This window comes from Ursus arctos, unplaced genomic scaffold (assembly GCF_023065955.2).
Source record: "Ursus arctos isolate Adak ecotype North America unplaced genomic scaffold, UrsArc2.0 scaffold_5, whole genome shotgun sequence".
NCBI lineage: Eukaryota > Metazoa > Chordata > Mammalia > Carnivora > Ursidae > Ursus > Ursus arctos.
The window spans coordinates 82,108,560-82,129,182 of record NW_026623067.1 but is presented as its reverse complement, the minus strand read 5'-3'; the positions used below and the strand labels follow the sequence as shown (position 1 = coordinate 82,129,182).

The window sequence follows — 20,623 nt, the reverse complement described above, 5'->3', positions numbered from 1 at the left end:
GAGGACTGAAATAACTTTAGGGTAACTTTAATATTAACTATGCATCAAGGCTAATAATAAAATTAAGAACCAAGAGATGTAAGAAATCTTCATTATATATCTAACTGCCTTTTATTAAAAAGGTAAAACAAAACTGAATTTTCTTTTAAGAACCACTTTGTTAACAGATGCATATGGATGTGTACACCAATATATACACAGAAAATTGAAGGAAAATTCTTATTTTTTGCTATTTGAGAGATGGATGAAAATATACTTTTGTTATATAATGGAGTGACATTGTATTCTAGGTAATCTATGGTCTGGGTATATTGACAAACAAGATATTAAAATTTCTAAGTCTCTTTTGTACATGATCACTTCCATTGCCAATTCCTACAATGTCATTTTCTTTGTCATTTCTAATGCAAACTCCTTGGGAATCTTATTACTAGCTACCACCTTAGCTGTCATTAGTATGTTGGCTTCCTAACTCTATACCTTTAACCCAAACTTCTATCCTCACGTACGAACATACTCAAGCTGTCTAAAACTAAACTCATTACTTTCCTTCTTTAGACCTGATCTTCTTTCCAAGTTTACTCTTGTCAGTGAATAGTAGGATCATCTGCCAAATTACCTACATTAGAGATATGGGAATCTTTCTTGACTCTCTTTTCCTTCTCACTGTCCATACCTGTGAGCACTGGAAGGGTCTCAAGGAGAGTGTTAGTGAAAGCCTAACAGGCTGGAGGAGGTTGCTGGTGAGGGATTATTTAAGGTAAGAAAAATGTTACTGGAAACTACAGGAAAATGAACTTCTGTTATGTAGTGGCATAAAGTGTAGAAACACTAGCCTGTAGACAGTGGAAAATAAATAAAAAGTGTATCTAATGAACTAGTTCTGGAGATTTCTAGGACAAGTACTGAACATGTCACCAAGATTCTTCTCACTGCCTGTGATAAACAAGGAGAGAGATAAGCTACTGGGAAACTCTCAATTACAGAGAAGCTTGCTGGGTCCAAAAATAAAACTGTTTCTCATTCCCAGCCTTTTTAGGGACCAAACGATCGCTGTAATTAACAACTGCCTTTCGAGAAGAAGGGAACACAAGACTCTGCCATGAAAACATGGTGCGATTATAAAAAACATTGCTAAGACCTCCAAAAGATGTAATAAGGTGCTTCACAGATCTTCCAAAGAAACACACAACTTTCTCAGGATCTTAGGAGTATGTCTCTCAGATGCTCAGTAGCCACATAGGGAAACCAAGGTAGTAAAGGGCTTATCCTTAAGAGATCTTTGGGTTTGATGTGTTTAATACAGTATATTCTAAATTACTCCACTTTGTTTTGTTTTTTAAATTATACCACTCTGAACTAAAAATAAACAGACCTTTGGAACCCCAACTTCTTTGGGTAGGAAGCAGGTTAAAGAAAACTACTCAACTGCAAACATGAGCTACTTTTTTTTTTAAAGGAGGGATGACCCAGATGAAACAATCAAGAACCCAAATTATGAAGCCATGAGCCATTGGAAACAACTGCCTGGTAGTATGACAGAGCCCTAATTAAAGAATGGGCAACATGGACCTGGGTAGATTTCAAAATTGCTACGGACCAGTGACTACAGTGTACCTTCTATTTCACCCACTTTTGAAAAGTTTATCTACAGCAGTTATCTTATGCCTAACCCACCCCTGTAGGTAGTTGGTCTCTTCAGTTCATAGGTATTTGAATTAAGTTTGAATGCTCTTGAGCACTCAAGGAGTTGTGTCCAAGGAGCCCCATCCACATCTGGACTTGACTTAGATGAAGAAACCTGGGATGTCAAGTTTATGATGTAATAAAATAAGATGGGTAATACTGGACTAGAGGTTATGTGAATTTTGCATATGAGAGAAATATGGATTGTGTAGCCAACAGATATATTGTGACAGATCCTATTTTCCAAAGATGGCCACCACATTGTATCCAATCTCAAGTACTCATCTTATAATGTGACAGTGACACATCACACATGTAATAATGTAGATCTATTTCCCCATCCCTTGAACCTGGATGAACCTCTGTGACTGCCTCAACCAATACAGCTCAGTAGCAGTGATATTATGTTACTTCATAAGTTAGATCACAAAAAAGTCTTGCACTTGCACCTTGTTCCATTATGAAACTCAATCTTGGAACTCAGCTACCATGTTTTGAGGAAGCAAGCAGGTCACACGAAGAGGCCAGGTGTAGGTATTCTGGTCAACAATCCCAGCTGAAGTTCTAGCCAACATACAGCATCAAGCACCAGACATGAGAGGAAAGCTCTGAGATAATTCAAGCCCCAGCCACTGCCTAACTGCAACCTCATCAGAGACCCAAAGGGAAACCACCTAAGTATATCACAGTCAATCCTTTAAACTGTGGGAGGTAAAAGTAACTATGGTTGTATTAGGCCAAATTTTGGTATGACTCACTACTAACAATAGATGAGAGGCACAATATCCAACCAAAGACCAAGTTCATTCTAAACCCCCCAAAACTCAAATTTATCAGCTTCTCTTTATCTCATTACCACCAGCCTATAACATTACCTAAAATATTTTACGTTATTGTTTGGTTAAACTTCTCCAAAAGGAAGAGAACACGTCTTTATTGCCAAGATCTAGCACACTGCTTGGTATACATTAGACCCCTGACAAATGATGGCTAATGATCAATTACTGAAATTGTACAATAAAAACTGGTGCTAGTGATTTGATTACAAATTCAAGGAACCATATTTGTTAAGTAGATTGGAGTAACTTATTCTACTTACATTGCATAAGGCACCATAGCGAAGCATAGATAGTAAAGAATGTACATGACTTTCACTGGTAAAATATAACCTGGTACGGACATGACGTTCAGGAGACAGAACACCTCTGGAATACCTAAAGTTAGTAGCAGACAATGTTAGAACAAAACCATCTAGTCAAACCTTAAGTATTGAAATTATTTTGTAAAATGGAATTTAATCTTACTAGAAGTAAAAGACCGTAATAAGTAAATCTACCCCTCTTCCAACCACAACTGAGGAACTATCTTTGTAGATATTCCTCTAACATGAAGATTAACCAGAACTAACTGCGACCTCTGAGATTAGTTAAAAAAGAGTTAATATTAGTCGGATTCACTGTAAATAGGTCATTTTAGCTCCTCTAATAGCAATGACAAAGGTCATAGCCCTAAAGAAGCTCATAGATATTTACGCTGCTGAATAGGTTACACACTGATGATCCCATGTGGAAGATGACACATATCCCCTTTCATCTCAGTTTTTCCTCAGTTTGGAGCCCTAAAGAACCCTGGTTGGAAGTTAACTGTTAGGAATACCTAAGTAATCCTTATTTGCTCAGTTGAGTAACACATTCCTGATTTCTTCATAGGAACATTAGATTTGAAGTATGCAAAAACAGATGGCTATAGATTTAAATACCAGTATAGTCTCTTACACAGGGTGGAGTTTATTTACAGTGTCATCATCTTGTGTCCTCTGGAGGTCTGAGCGAATTTTTCTAACTAGAGGAGTACAGTAGCCTTTGGCAATCTCCAGTTTTTCAGCTTTAGTTATACCATATTCCTGAGCAGAAAATACATGATATTAGAAAAAAAAAAAGCACTCTAACAAATGCACTGCTTAGTTAAAACATTCTAGTAAGAGACAAATGCCTTTATTAAACTTTTTTTTTAACATTACAAATTTCCAAGTTTACATTTTTTGCAACTGCAAGTATACGGTCTTAAAATTTTTAAGCATAATTGGAAAGATTTTTTTGGTAGAACTAAAAAGCAAATAATTTCTGAAGAGGGGAGGATGAATGAATGAATGTAATCGTTATAGATAGTAGTTCAACTCAATCATAAGGTTTTAAACGTAGAAACAATTCTAAAAGAAAGATGGATTAAGGACATAAACACTAAAGCACAGAAAAACAGTCAATAAACCTATGAAAAGAAATATAAGTGAAACCATGAGATTTTGTTTATTCAAATATCAAAGATTAAAAGGGCTAACAAATCATTTAAAAAGCCTTTGGCTAATGCTTTTTAAGACTTAGCTAGTGGTGAGCAAAAAATGTAATGAAATCATCAAATTTAATGACTTCAATAATAATTATGAGTTAATTAAACTTACGATGAGGAATTACAATATGAAGTGTTAAGAAAACATAATCGTAATAATAATGCTAATAAATATTACAGTTCAAAGAAGCAGATTAGAAAATGATCTGATGTGTAAAGACAAAAAGCTGTGATATGTGTGTAGATGGAAAAAAGGGAGAAAGAGGAAGAAAGCAGAAAGTGGAGAGGGAAGGACAGAGACAGAAAGGAGAGAGTAGAGAGGAGGAGGGAATAAACAGGCATACCCACTCTCTCCAAGTTCATCCTAGGATATCTGAATTTAAAGGTTACTTCTTGCTGTCAGGTCCTTCCCAAGTAGCAAAAATTCTATATGGATAATAGATCTGAAAACTGTCAAAGAAAAGCCTGACTGATTACAGATGGAAGGCCCATGAAAACAGAACTTCTTGGGGTTCGATACCATAAACTAAAACTTGGTTGGTTCAATAATCTTGTCAACATAATGACTGGGAACGGAGTATGCAAAAAAGATACATATGTAATTGTGTATGTGTAAATAAAAGGAAAACAACGGAACTAAAAATCATTAGGTGAAATTTTTTGTGTGTCATTAGCAAGGTATGAGGAAACAGGCGCTCTTATACTGTTTAATTGGAAGAAAACTGGTAAAAGATTTCTGGAGCTACAAAAATAGTCTTGAGTACATGTAAAGACATGTGTAAAGAGAGTGAAAGAAATGAAGAGTCCAGATTCCCAAATATGAAAATTGGTTAAGTAAATTATTATTACCTCATACCAATAGCCATTAGAAATAATGATGTATATAGCTTTAATGATATGGAAAGAAGTTCTTGGTGCTAAGTGAAGGGGAAAAAATCAGGTTGTAAAACAGTATGCTTTTCCTTCCACATTTGCAAAGACTACATTTGTTATATGTATGAGAAAAACTGTATCTTCATGAATTTAAGAGACAAATCCTTTAAGAATTTTCTAAAACATTAAAATGTTTTTCTCTCGGTAATATCACAGTGACTTTTTTTTTTTTGCTATTTCTACATTTTCTAATTTTACACAGATATATTAACTTTGTAATAAAGAAATTTTTCCCTTTAACACACATTGACATATTTGTTCATCTGCCACCACCAACTAGGATCAAATAATTAATTGTTAGATATCCCAGTTCTCATGTGTAATTACAATATTTCTGCCATAAATAGAACTAATTAAAATACCAGATGAGGCTATCTGAAAGCTTATTATGTGGTTAATATTTAATGAGAGTATCAATGGACTTCATATGGCAAATGCTATTATTAACAGTCCTCTGCATTTCATAATCCATAAATAACTAAACAAATTGTCTTCCAACTTTCATCAATGTGATCTCAGTTAAGAGAACCTGAATACCAAACTGAGTCTTGAGAGGTCCTTATCTACTGCCATAACATTATGACTATTTTAAAGTATCATTTTTAAGCCAGGGCCTTTATCTTATGAAAATTGAGACTGGTTAAAAAGTAGAAAGTTAATTCTATCACAACAAAATTATCTACAATAATTAAAATTAGTTTAACTGTTAAAATGAATAAAAGTAATAAATTGTTTGTTATATTTAAGCTTAGTTATGATTAGAATTATATGTCACACAGCATAGATATAAGAATTAAGTAATTCAATGTAAGCACAGAAATACATTTTTAGAGGCATAACAACACTTGGAGGCACACCAGAGCATATACCCATTTTTCTTGCACAGAGAGTGATATTCTCTAAATCTAAATTAGCATATTCTAAACAAGTCAGAATTTTACATTACTTGACTAATCATCAAGTCTCTAAGCTTGAAATATTCTGTTTCCTTAAGAACTAAGTAAGCAAAATTTTCATTTTTTCCATTATAAACTATAGTTTCATTGCAATTACCATAAATATATTTATAATTTTTAGTTTGTTAAGTGACTGAAAATGCCTGAATTTTGTCCATAGTTCTGGATTTATGAAGGCTAAAATAACAAAGCAAAATAATATTTACTAGATTGAATTCAACACTCCATTAAAAAAGAATAAATCCCAAGGTTCTGCCACAATAAGGAATATCAAACCAAAAAGTTAGAGAGGTAAACCAAAAGCTGTCCTCTTCTCAAGCTATAATCTCAGAACTGCAGGAAAGAAAGTAAAAAAAACCTCTGCTTTTAAAGTTATAACTTTACAAAATATAATTATGAATTTACCAAAAATAAGACTGATTCTTGTAAGCTTGGGCAAAATGTTTTCTGAAGAGTCCAAAGATTTGAAAGATAAGTAATTTATCCAAGAAAGAAATTTTGGAGATTTCCTCAAATAAGTTCTCAGACTATTGAGATCTAACCTAACTTCATCCAAAGACAATTATTCTAATAAAGACAGATCAGTTGAGCATGACAAATTACTTTAAAAGATATAAATGATGTTTCAAATCTTCCCAACCCATTCTCATTTTTACTGATTCTTCTAATTACAGTACTTTAAAAAATTTATTATAAATATTAAAGTTACAAGGAGATGGTAAGAAGTTTCTTCAGTGATATGAGCAATATACCTGAAATACATACATGATACATAGGAGAAATTAACATCTAAAACCCTATTAATTCTTGAGTATCTTCTAAAGCCCAACTCTTAGAAACCAACCTTTCATTCCCAATTCTAGAAGGTTTAGTATACAGAACGGAGAGAGAGGAGACATGAGATTAAATAAGCCATGTAACAAAATAGACATGATTATGCCAACAAATCATTTGTGTATTTAGTCACTGAGGTGCTAAGTTTAGATATACTGAAAGCCTACTCTGAAGAATGCATATAGTCACCCTAAATATTTAAGACTGTCTTATATTAACAGTTTACCTGTTAAAAAGCATACTTTTAAATAATCTTCATTGAAAGAATGAGTATAACTCATATGCACTGAGCCTGGACTAACGTCAAAGCAATCCAAAACAATGAAAAAAAAAGTAGATCTTACTTATACTTCCAATGCAAACTAATTATACGGTTAGCAGAATTAACAGCAACCACTCCAGGGCGCCTGGGTGGCTCATTCGGTTAAGCATCTGCCTTCGGCTCGGGTCATGATCTCAGGGTCCTGGAATCGAGCCCCACGTTGGGCTCCCTGCACAGCGGGGTGTATCTTTCTCCCTCTCCTTCTGCTTCTCCTCCCTTGTTCATGTGCTCTCTCACTCTCTTTCTCTCAAATGAATAAATAAAATATTAAACAAACAAACCGGTGACCATTCTTCTTGGAATAGTTAATAAGAAAAATCTGGATAAACTTTCTATCTTGAATTTCATAACAAAGATAAGTCTGACTCAGTAACTTCAGTTATAATCAAGCCAGTGTTAGCTCAATGACTGTCTATACATTGTGCTAAAACTGAGTTATGCAGAATTTAGTGTGTTCATTCTGATAATCTTCAAATATCTTACCTGTTATAAAACTTCGTATTCTGTAAAATTAAATTTCTCTTTTGTTTTTTTTTTAAAGAGTTATTTATTTATTTCAGAGAGAGAAAGAGAGAGAGAACATGCGCTTGGGTGGAGGGGCAAAGGAAGAGGGAGACAAGCAGACTCCCCACTGATCGAGGAGTCCAACACTGAACCTGATCCCAGGACCCTGAGATCATGACCTGAGCAGAAATCCAGAGTTGGACGCTTGACGGACTGAGCCACCCAGGTGCCCTAAATTTCTTTTGCAGAATAAAAGCTCTCTTCCATTTAGTAAAAAGAAGTTGTCAGATAATAATTCTTTGTTTGCTAAATCAGTGTTTCCTAAGAGGCCCAAAGATACATTCTTGATATATGAGATATTTTTATCTTCTTTTTTAAGAATTCATTTTGCAAATCGCTGAATCATACAATATACCTAAGATTGTCTACATTATACATCTCACCAAACAAATAAGTAGTGTTCTCTCAGGCTGAAAGAATAAGCTCATCTTTAACACGTACACAAATAATTATAGGTAAATTGTGTACTGTCTGAATTCCCAGTTTTTCAAAGTCTGTAGTTTTTCCTGAACTTTCTATGAATATTAAGGGATACTGATACTATTTTAACCATTTTTATATGTATTTTAAAGTAAGGCTACTTTTGTTCAGCATCTTGATATTTTTCATGTATTCCATTTTTTCCTGCTGTTTAACTTTGGTTCATATGTGGAATGTCTGATCTACTCCAATCTCCTCTTTATAATATCCAAATAATCTTTAGTCATTGAGTTGAAAACAGGTCCCAAAGTTAGGAGAAATTTAGGGGCACCTGGGTGGCTCAGTCAGTTAAGCGTCCAATTCTGAATTTCAGCTCAGAGAATCTGGAACCATTTTCTGCTAACATATCCTGTATCTCACTTGTCTTATCAATTGCCTCTTTGTTACCGATCTGGTTCTCTGCCTAATTACATTTCAATTATTTGAATTCTTGTTACACCTTTATTTTATTCTCCTATAAATGAAAAGACCCAAGACTTGCACCCTTCCAATAACAACTTACACCTTGACCTATAAATAATTTTTTCAAGGGGCGCCTGGGTGGCAATTAAGCATCCGATTCTTGATTTTGGCTCAGGTCATGATCCCATGGTCATGAGATTGAGCCCCACGTCAAGCTCCACATTGGGTGTGAAGCCTGCTTAAGATTCTCTCTCTGGCCCTCCCTCCCTGCTCTCTCTCAAAAAAAAAATTTTTTTTTCAAAATACCTGCACATAAAGTAAAAAGACTTGCAAATTTTACATAGGGCCAACCTACCATTTTCTCCCACTCCTCACATATTTCCATAGCACAGAATTGGTAGGTACGTAATAAGCAGCCAACAAATATTTCAGTGATTTATTCTATCCTGTTTTCAGTTGTCTTGTTAGTATATTATTGTTCCTTAGGAGTATCAGTTCTTAAATTTTAAAGTCACTATAATCAAACTATTAGAAAATCAAGTAATGATTTAATAAAATAAAAAGCTTAAAATATAAATTCATAATTACTTACTTTCCTCTTAAAAGTTATGGATTTTACAGAGAGATGAAAAGCAACTATCTTTTATCCAGTGACAGACAATTTATAAGAATCTACAGAACACTGTAAGAAATCTGATTCCTAGATTTACTCACCTGAGGGATAACGATATCTGCTAATGCCTTTGAAAGCCTATATAATTCCATTGTATTTTCTAATTTCAAGGAACCATTATGCTGGACGTCATATTTTATACAGTCATATATGTCAGGGATTTTACTTATGTCATATCTTCCATTCTTTGTTTTAAAGTCTTTCTCCAACTTGGACCATCTACGTAGCATAAGCTCTAATGTTTCACTATGGTAAAGCTGAATATCTAAAACAACATAAGATATTTAGCATATTAAACTTAGAATCAGATTAAGGGTGTATACTAAAAAGTTGATAATTAGAAGCTTTTTTTAAATGTCAGAGGTGAAACTGTTAAGAAGGCAGGGAATGTTATCGTACGCACATACCATTAGCAACCACATATTTTGTAGACTTAAATAAAAGATGTAAATAATTGGCTTAGGACTTGGTCTACAAAAAGACCTTTCTTTATGTTACACACTTCAATAATCAGAAGAAAAAGAACAACAATTATAACAAAGCTCTTTTACGCTATTTTCAATTCTGAATTTTAAGTACTATTCTTACTAGAGTCGCAGAACTAACAAAATAGACAGTCTTTAGCAGAAAGGAACCTTAGAAATTAAACAGTTCAAAGGATTTATTTTTACCAGAAAGAATCCTGGATTTCAAAATTGCCCAACTTATAACAAAGCTAATCGCAGAGTTAGAGCCCAGATGATTTTCCTATTGCTTGTTTCTTATTATACTGCCTATTTGCTGCCTAACTATATGGCAATGCTACAGAATTAAATACCAATATTTTATTATCTTTTTCACGCTATCATAGAGAAAAGAAACTATAACCTAGTTATTATTCTTCTGCTGAATGTATGTTAACTCATACCTACAATAGTATGAGGCTTAATTTCTTAAGATTGATGCATCTTATTTAAAAATGTTTATAGTAATTGGATAATAACTGTCATCTGTTTCATGTTCCAAGGAACACAATATTTACCTGATGATTTGGGATCTTCCATTCGATGTCTGATTTGAGAAGTCAAACTTTGTATCAAGGAATAAACTTTGTCACAGGTCTTCACAGGGTTTTTAATTAAATGCATCGATTTGATAAGAGAAATGCTTCCGGATGGAGTAAGCTACAAATGAGGAAAGTACAAATTTTACCTCTAGTTATGCCTAATTGTCCAAGAGAACAATATACAAAATTTTCCAATAGCTGGAGAATAATACCATATTACAAATTAAGATAGTCCCCAAAATATAGTAATAAGATCAAGAAAGAAGCAAAAATCTCAGAATTTCATGTTAAAAAAATAGTAAAGATTAGTTATCATTAGATTACTCACATAGCAAATTTAGCAGAAGTACTCTAGCTTACAATGAAATTTCATTCTAACTTACAGTGACAAATTGCTGACTCAGTATGGTTCTAATCATTCAACATATATTTACATGCAACAACCCAAGGTTAAGCAACTTGCCTTAAATCAAACCAATAGTTTGTCAAGAGTGGGAAGAAAAAAACAGGTGGTCTGGCTATAGCGCTTGTCCTCTTAACGACCATGCTAATGCCTTTGTGATGAGATTTTCCTAAGTCAACAAAATCCATCAATGACAACATAGTTTCAAATTACAGTTTTGATATTTAGCATGACAAGTTATTTTATCCCATTAAAAGTATGTAAGGTGAATTTCACTTTTTTTTATTATAAACTAGTTAGTTTGGATCAATCTAACCATTGAAGAAAAGTAAGAATTCTGGGCAAATAATTTCTGTATTTCTGCTTTAAGGTATCTGAGAGATAACATAGTAAGGAATTGTGGGAGCAAAACTCATAGGTCAGAGATTCAGAGCGTGATCCTGGCATTTCAGTCTGTTTTTGCACTGGAGACATTTATTAATTCTGAACAGATAGCAGAGAGGTGGAAGAGAGCTTTAACAGTCTTATTAGGTTAACAGGACAAAAGTGAAGTCCAGGGTTCCCGAGAGTAGAACTCTGGCAAACCATGCATTTAGGGTTTGAGAAAGGAGAGATGAATCAGAAGCAAACCAACCCATGAACAAACTGCAGACCAGGTTCAAGTCAACTGTTGGCTTTCAAATATCTGTTGTGAATTGGATTAAGGCAATCCTAGATTTTTATGTCGACAGGCACATGGCAGGAACAAATTTAGAACGCATTAATGGAAGATGATAATATAATCTTAAGCTAACTTTATTTCCACAAACAAATATGCAACCATTATTCAAGATATTCAGGCACAAAAGAAAACAGGATAGTATGAATGTCAATAAATGTAATACACAACAGAAACAGAACAAAAGAGACTCTAGGTATTAGAATTACTAAAAACTAAAAAATGAGGAAAACACTAATTTGAAAAGATACATGCACCTTTATGGCTACTGCAGCTACTTACAGTAGCCAAAAAATGGAAACAGCCCAAGTGTATACATATAAATGACCAGATAAAGGAGATGTGGTGTGTGTGTGTGCGTGCACGCACACACACCACACACACAGGAATATTATTCAACCATGAAAAAGAATACAATCTTGGCATTTGCAACATGGATAGATCTAAAGAGTATAGTGTTAAGTGAAATAAGTCAAAGACAAACACCATATGATTTCACTCATACATGGAATTTAAGAAACAAATGAAGAAGAAAATGACAAACCAAACAACACTCTTAACTATAGAGAACAAACTGATGGTTACCAGAGGTGAGGTAGGTGGGGGGTGGGTGAAATAGGTGATGGGGATTAAGACTACACGTAATCATGATAAGCACTGAGTAATGTGTAGAATTGCTGAATCTCTATATTGTATACCTGAAACTAATAAAACACTGTTAACTTTATTGGAATTAAAAAAGAAAACAAAGAACATAAAAATAAACAACACCTGAAAAATGAGGAAACTTCCTGTGTTCAAAAAGATAAAACACTAAAAATAAAAAATGCAAATGACTGAAAAATGACAAATCAAATATTAAAATAGCAAAAAGAAATTTTAGAATTGAAAAACTACACTGGCTGAATTAAAAGCACATTAAATACAGCCAGAGATAAATTTAGTAAATTGGAAGACTGGTGAAAAAATTTTATCCATAATAAAGCATAGAGACCAAAGGATGAAAGAAAAATTTAAAAAATGATAAGAGAAGATAAATTACTAACAAACATATATTTAGAGACCCAGAAGAAGGTAACAAATGCTACATTAAAGACAAAAATCAAAACCAGAAAAACAACTTCCCAAAATGAAACTACAGATCCAAGAATCCTAATCAACTACTAGCAGGATCAGTTTTAAAAAAGCAATCTACATCTAAACATACACCAGAAAAACTGCTGAAAATCAAAAGTAAAAATGTTAAAAGTGGCCAGAAGGAGAAAGAAAGAAAGAAAGAAAGAAAGAAAGAAAGAAAGAAAATAGAAAGATTGTCTTCAAAGGTGCAACAGTAAGATCAACAACTGACTTCTCAAGGGAAACACTGGAAGCTAGAAGATAGTGTAACAATATCTTCAATGCAATGAAAGAAAATAAATGTTATCCTAGAACTCTATACCAAGTGAAAATATCCTATAAAGTCAAGTTGAGGGGCACCTGGGTGGCTCAGTTGGTTAAGAATCCAATGCTTGATTTCAGCTCAGATCATGATCTCAGGGTTGTGAGACTGAGCCCCATGTCAGGCTCTGCTGCTGGGCATGAAGCCTGCTTAAGATTCTCCCTCTTCTTCTGCCTCTCCCCACACCCTCCCTTCCTTAAAAAAAAAAAAGAAAAAAAGAAAAGTTGAAATAAAAACATCTTCAGACAGAAAGGAATTCACCACCAATAGACTAACAGAATTAATATAGTTGTTCAGACAGAAGGAAAATGGTCTTAAATGGAAACTATGGACTTCAGAAAGAATAAAAGGTAATTTAAAGGGCACATGAAGGGTGCCTGGGTGGCTCAGCCAGTTAAGTGCCCAACTTGATTTCAGCTCCGTTCTTGATCTCAGGGTCTTGAGTTCAAGCCCCTCACTGGGCTCCACGCTGGGTGTGGAGCCTACTAAAATGAAACATAACAAAACAAAAAAAACAAAAAAGGACAAATTAATGATAAATCTAAATAAAAACTCCCTACATAAAATAATAATAAAAATAGCACTGTACAGCTTAAAAGATACAAAATTAAAATATTAAAAGCAATATGAAAGCATATAAGTTGCAGGCTAGGCAAATGTTACAAGGACTTTAAGGCTTGTTGCTAAATGTATGGTCTAGGGACTAGCAGGCATTGGCATGAACTGGAAGCTTATTAGAAAGCAGAATCCTAGTCCCTATCCCAGATATGATGAATCAGAATCTGCATTCTTAACAAGACTCCAGATGATTCTTATGCAAGTTAACATTTGAATGGTATTTTTCTAGAGTCCTTGCATTGTCCAGGAAGAGTAAGAGCACCACGTATGAAAACATTCGACTTTAGTAAGTCATAGAAGCCTACTGTCATCTCTGGGGTAATGATAAAACAAACAATAAAATCAAATATAATTTTTAAGCTAACAGAAATAAGTAAAAAGTACCAATTTCAACAAAGGAAGAGAGAAAAATTAAAAAGGCAGTATAAATATAAAGCCCTTGAAAATATAGTGGATTCACATTTGTCAATAATTTATATCGTAAATAAAACTGCCCTAAAGATTTTCGTAATACATTTAAAAGAACCTGGCTAAATGCAGATTGTAATAGATACACCTAAAAATGTAATTTCAAAAAGACTGAAAGTAAAAAGGTAAAAAAGATGTACAATGCAACACCAAGTAAGAAGGGAAAAACTGTTGTTGCTATATTAACTTCAAACTTTCAGGCAAAAAGTACTGATGGATATATATCATTTCTAAATTTGTATCTAATAACATGGCATCAAATATATAAAGCAAAGATTAAGAGAACTACAAAGACAAGGAAAATCTACAATTAGAGTGGGAAATTTTCATGCACGACAGTGAAGAAAGAAAAAAACAAATAAAAAAATTCAGGAAGAATTTTTGTTTTTACTAAAATGGTAAAAAGTTAGAAATAAAGTTTAATTCAAAATGCCACAGGTTTTGGACTTCTAAAAAAAACTCTCTGAATAATCTATGATCAAAGAAGAAATCACAAAGGAAATCAGAAAATATCCCAAACTGCACAAACCTCAAAATGTATACATGCAATCATAAAGGGAAACTGATAGCCTAAAGTCCATATTTTAGAAAAGACTGAACATTCACGAGTTAATAAGCACGCAGCTAGTGACACGCGTTTACAGAAGTAGAAGGAATACAATATTAAACAAATAGTAATCAAATGGAAAACAAGTGCATCATAAAGAGGACCAACAAATTAAAGATATTTCTTTGAAAGGACTAATAAAGTGTATCAATCATAGTTAAACTGATCAAGAGAAAAAAAGACAGTACAATGTTAAACAAAAAGGGACATCTCTACAGATCCTGCAGACATTACAAAGAATTTAAAGAGGATATGATAAACAAACTTCTACAAGAATGTAATTTAATACTGACACAAAACGTAATAACTGAAAATTACTAATTATTCTGGATTCCATGATTACAATGATTACATGATTTCCCACAAAGAAAATCCCCATAGGATTTACTAGTAAATTTTACCAAACATTTAAAGATATGTACACAAACTCTTTCCCCAAAATAGGACTCCCTAATTTTATGAGACTAGCATAATTCTGATATTGAAAGTAGGCCAAGGCATAAGAATAAAAATGTGAAGGTCAGTCTGACTCATGAACACAGATGTAAAACTCCTCACCAAAAATAGTAAACCCAAACCAGTGAGATATAACAACAGCAACAAAATATATACATATATAGATAAAAGTTGAGTTTATTCTAGGAACCAAGATAGCTTTACATCCCCCCAAAATCATAGATACAACAGAGGAAAGGCAAATAATGATAAAATTTTCATTTAGCAAAACAGGAACAAAATGGAATTTCCTTATTTTGAAAAAGAATAGCTATTAAAAAATCTAGAGAAAACATATTTAATGGACAAATGTTAAAAGTCTTCTTTGAGAACACGGACAAGAAAAGATGTTTTTCTATTTAACACTGTTTTCAAGAGGCTAGTTACTGAAGACAAGAAAAATAATAAAATAAACAAGATCGGAAAGGAAGAAAAACCCTGTATGCTTTTAAAGGATAAAGAAAAATCTACAAATAAATTATTAAACTAATAAATGAGCTCAATAAGGTTGATGCAATAAAGTCAATATTAAAAAGCTATTTCTACATAGCAACAGTCAGAGGATAAAATTTTTAGATGTACTATTTACAACAGGATTAAACATATATTAGAAGATATAAATTTTCAGAAACTACAGATTTGATCCATGTAAATCAATATTGCAACAGCATTTTTGACAGCTTATTTTAAAGTTTAGATGAAAATGCAAGGAAAGCCAAGAAAAACTTGAAGAAGGAACCATGTAGGACTTGGGAGATCTTATTCAGTGGCACAGGATCAAGAAAAGAATATAGTATAGAAATAGACCACACATTTATATTATAAAGATGGTACCACAGAACAGAGGGAAAAGGACAGTCGTTCAGTATGTGGTGCTAAAGTATCTGGATGTATATACAATTGGGCAAAAATCAATTTTGACATCCTTACCTTATAGCACACACAAGTCGATTTTAGCTAGATTACAGATAAATGTGAAGGGCAAAAGAGTAAAGCTTACAGATCATACATAAGAATATTTTATGACCTCTAACTAGAAAAAGATGTTATAAGCAATACATTAAAAAGTACTGACCACAAAGGGGAATGGGAGATACAGGCATCCAGTTATTGAATGAGCAAGTCATGGGGATAAACTGGCACAGGGAATACAGCCAATGGTATTTTGATAGTGGTGTATGGTGACAGATGGTGGCTACATTTGTGGTGAGCATGACACAACATACAGTCTTGTCTGTCTAATCCCTGTACTGTATACCTGATACTAATAAAACAATGTGTGTCAATTATACCTCAATAATTTAAAAAAAAAGAAGATATTAGGCTATACCAAAAAAAATGCACTGACCATAAAGGAAAAAATTAAACTTGGAATTCATGAAAAATAAGAACCTCTGCTTATTGAAAGACATCATAAAGGCTGAGTAGGTGGTAGGATTTAGAATACATATAAAAAAGAGCTCATATCCAAAATAATTCAAGAATTTCTACCACTCACTAAGAAAAATACAGAGAAGCAGTAGATAAAAAGGACAAGAGACTTGAAGAGAAGGCCTCATGAAAGGATATCTAAACAGTCAAAAAATATTAAAACCACACTGAGCTACTATTACACATCTCCCCTCAGACTGGCCAAAACTGAATAGTCTGGGAATACCAAGAATAGAGACTATGTAGAATAATGATTATTCTCAAGGACTTCTGATGGAATTATAAATTGGTTCAATGGCTTTGGAAATCAGTGTGACATTATCTACTAATACTGAAACATAAGCATACTGTGGGTCACAACAATTCGAATCCTAGAATATGCCAAGAGAATGTATGCTCATATGCACTAGGAGATATACAATGACAGTCATAGCAGTATTAAGCACAAAACTGTAACAATGATCCAAAGTATATATAATTATAGTATACTCATAAAATAGAATATGGGTCATCAAACTATGGCCTGCAGGCCAAATGTGGCCTGTGGCATAGCCCATGAGCAAAAATCGTTTTTACATTTTTAAAAGGTGGTTAAAAAACAAAAAGAATATGCAACAAGAGACCAAATGTGACCCACAAAGCCTAAAATTTACTAACTACTCTTTGCAGAAAAAGTTTGCCAATCCCTAAAATAAAATACTACATAGAAGTGATTACTGATCAACTATGGAAATTCTCAAAAATATAGATGAACATCACAAATACGATATTGAGCAAAAGAAGCCAAACGTAAAAGAAAACCTACTCTATTGTATGAAGCTTAGAAAACAGCCAAAACTGAGACCATAGCGGTTAGGGAAGCATATTTATCCAAATAAGTTTCTTGATATGAGAAGACTATAAAAAAAGAGCAATATAAAGCCAGGGTAGTAATTATTTCTAGGAGACTGGGAAGGAGTTGCAATTGAGAAGGAGCACACAGGGGCCAGAGGTGTCCCAATGTTCTATTTCTGTATCTGGATGGCGGCTATAGGAGTGTTTGCTTTATAATACAATAGACTCTAAGTTTATGTTCTACATAATTTTCTGTATGTGCATGGTATTTCACAATGTAAGAGAATTTGCTAAGACCCACCTTTTCATAGTCTTCAGCAGTAAAATCTCTATCTTTCTGAAGTATTTCATGAAGTCTTGCTTTCACACGTTGCTGACAACTGCTCAGAGAGTCACTGTCACTATCCAAAAGACCATTCATATTTGCACTTTTTACCATCTGAACAAGAATGGGTGTAAGCTCTCCTTCTAGAGCTAAGAGCCCCTAAACATAGTGAATAAAGACAATACAGATTTTAAAATTAGTATGCAAATTAATAGAAAGCATTTTAATAATTATTTTGTTACACACTGAGTTCCACAAGGTATAAGCTAACTATTTGCAATAAATTAACTTTATTAATAATATAGCCCATCACCATTTCAGCACTTGCGTTTGAAATTTCAAATTTGGAATTTTTAAACATTGCCTTAGCAAAAATCTTTTAAAATGTAATATTAGATGACATTCCTAGTAATTCTTATTTATACCTTTGCAAAAGCAGCTGCAGTCATCTGGACTCGTCCTTCATCAGAGGCATATATTTTGAGGTCATGTCGGTAGGTACTATGTAATCTAAGTAAACCACAACCAGGAAATCCTGCATAATCTCCTGAAAATAAATACTCAAATCACTTAAGCTATATTTTTGACTCAAGATATTTTTATAAATATTTAGTAACATCTCAAAATAAATAAAGATTTGAAAACATCATGCATAAATTTAACCAAATTAAAGAAACGCCAAGATTTACCTTGACCTCCAGGATACATACACCTGAAAGCTCTTCCAAGTTCTTCAGCCTGGACCCTGCCTGCAGGAGTTAGTTCTCCTCCCCATTTTAGAACCAAAAGCAAGGATGGTTCTTCTCTTCGGCTGTCTAAGACACATGTGAATGGATAGAGGCAAACATCAAGGTTGTTTCTTTCAAAGAGACACATTTCAAGTTTAATTTTTTCTTTGTTCTATCTTCTGCAGTGGAATATAGCTTTTACGTAAGTTATTTTGTTCCTTTGAACACACCTATCTTTGTAGGCTTTTCTTCTGTTAGGAACACTCTTTTGCTCCTTCTGCTAAAATCTTACTAAAATTTTAAAATCTCTTCCATACTTTACGAAGGAGGCTCTTTCTCAGTTTTCTGAAAGAAGTATTGTTCTACCTTCCCTGCTCTCACAGTGACATGACACCAACAGTATTTGCCCCATATATTTAATTTAGTTGTACTAGCAATGCTAGATTAAGAGCTCCTTGACCACAGGATCGGTATCTTGTCTTTAGATCAAAAGTCTCACAAAAAAGGTAATGTTAGCTGAAGTGAAGATGTATACATTTTTATGATGAGGAATCAATGATTTGCATAATTTTTAGGACGACATGGGATGAGAAAGCCTAAAATTTATTATAATTGAAGTTTATGAATGGTATATATATATATAATAAAATGTAACCAAGAGCAGCTTTTTAAATTTGGAATTGTGTAATCTCTTTATGTTCCAAAGATTTTCTCAGATATTAGGGGAAGTTCCACAAGCAAATGAGTTTCTACACTTAATTTATCTCCCCTTTATCATGTCCTAAGATCTATATTGGGCTACAGAAACAAAGGTAACGTAAAAATAAGTAATAGGGGGCACCTGAGTGGCTCAGTCAGTTTGGCACCCGCCTTCAGCTCAGGTCATGATCCCAGGGTTCTGGGATCCAGCCCCTCCTTGGGCTCCCTGCTGAGCCTGCTTCTCCCTCTCTCTCTGCCCCACCCCCTGCTCTTGCACTCTCTCTTGCTCTGTCTCTCTCTCAAATAAATGAAAAAATCTTTAAAAAAAATTTTTAAAAATTTAAAAAAATAAAAATAAGCAACAGAAGTGCTAAAAAACTTAATGATGATTCATTAAAAGAGACAGAAATCAACCTTTTTCCTGGGACTAGACAGTAGTTGTATGTGCCTTATTATGCAGGCTAATATTAATTTATGGAAGGATTAATTAACAGACTTTTTCGATCACAGTTATTTATTGTTATCACAAACATTAAAATATAAGAAATTCATCTGTAGTATTAACCACAAGTGTGACAAAACAGCAGCATGTCAAATTTTAAAATAAATTTATAAAGATCAACATAATCAAACCTGTGCTTGCATTTAAGATAATCATTGCTTCAATTTATGCCACTATAAATAATGACATTGTGAATAACCCCAAAGATCAATCTTTCCCTAAATACTGACAACTTCCTCGGGATAGATTCTTCGAAGTAGCATTAAGATCGAAGCATATGAACATCTTCTGAAGTTTCTAATATATACTGCCAAATTACTTTTCAAAGAGGTCAATTTATACTCCTACCGATAGACTGAAATCTACTCACACTGTATTCTCATTAACATTCTTTGTCACTGCCTTGACAAAAGAGTAAAATAAGAAAACACTTTGCTAGTGTGACAGCCAAAAGTAGTTATTACTATTATTATTATTATTTTATCGGGCATCTACATTTCTCCAACCCCTGCCCATTTTTCTTTTAAAAGGTAAATGAATTTATGGAGTTTTATGCTGACTACAGAGACTGACCTTGTTTAAATGCTTATTCTGACTTTTTCAGTAGAGGAAAACAGCTGTATTGGAAACACTTTTATTATGTATTTTTTCAGTTTTCTTGTACTTTATGAGCTTTCTTCCTGTATACTCTGCCCTCTTTTACCAAAAGAGGAAGAGAGGGGTCCGTTAAGTAACATGCAGATATAAATAAACTTTCTGAAAGAATCGTAGAGTAAAAGGGAAGTCCTAAGCAGTTTACAAAACAATAAAATCTATCCTTTACTTAAAGGATCAAGAATAAAATCAATCCTTTACTCAAAGGATAGAAGGGAAAGTTAACAAACTCTACTTTATTTTTCCGTTATTCAGCATGTCAGTCCCTAAATTATTACACAGAAGAGGGTCCAAAGGCAGTAAAATGAGTCGTTAAGTCCCTACACATAATTAAAACACAATAGGCATTAATAGTGATATACCTTCTTCTTCACTAGATGTTTTAGGACAACCGTGAGGGAGGTAAGTTAATTGGACTTTACGATTTATTCCAGAAAAATGGCCATACCTGAAAAACAAAAC

At 33.5% G+C, this 20,623-nt stretch overlaps 1 protein-coding gene across 13 annotated transcripts in view; it reads right to left on the bottom strand.

Annotated features, from left to right (window-relative positions):
- Positions 1 to 20,623, bottom strand: part of PPIP5K2 (diphosphoinositol pentakisphosphate kinase 2) — a 69,489-nt gene that overhangs the window by 26,896 nt on the left and 21,970 nt on the right. For 8 of the 13 annotated variants that reach the window (XM_044383976.3, XM_026498510.4, XM_048221050.2 and 5 more), the window contains exons 14-21: positions 20,524 to 20,609; positions 18,268 to 18,393; positions 18,004 to 18,125; positions 17,555 to 17,737; positions 10,218 to 10,359; positions 9,238 to 9,461; positions 3,462 to 3,589; positions 2,786 to 2,900 (exon numbers count right to left, since the gene is read on the bottom strand). In XM_044383976.3, coding sequence (XP_044239911.1) covers positions 2,786 to 2,900; positions 3,462 to 3,589; positions 9,238 to 9,461; positions 10,218 to 10,359; positions 17,555 to 17,737; positions 18,004 to 18,125; positions 18,268 to 18,393; positions 20,524 to 20,609 — 1,126 coding nt within the window. The remainder of the gene's footprint in view (positions 1 to 2,785; positions 2,901 to 3,461; positions 3,590 to 9,237; positions 9,462 to 10,217; positions 10,360 to 17,554; positions 17,738 to 18,003; positions 18,126 to 18,267; positions 18,394 to 20,523; positions 20,610 to 20,623) is intronic. The other 5 variants (XM_026498512.4, XM_026498519.4, XM_048221052.2 and 2 more) reach the window with 1 other exon arrangement.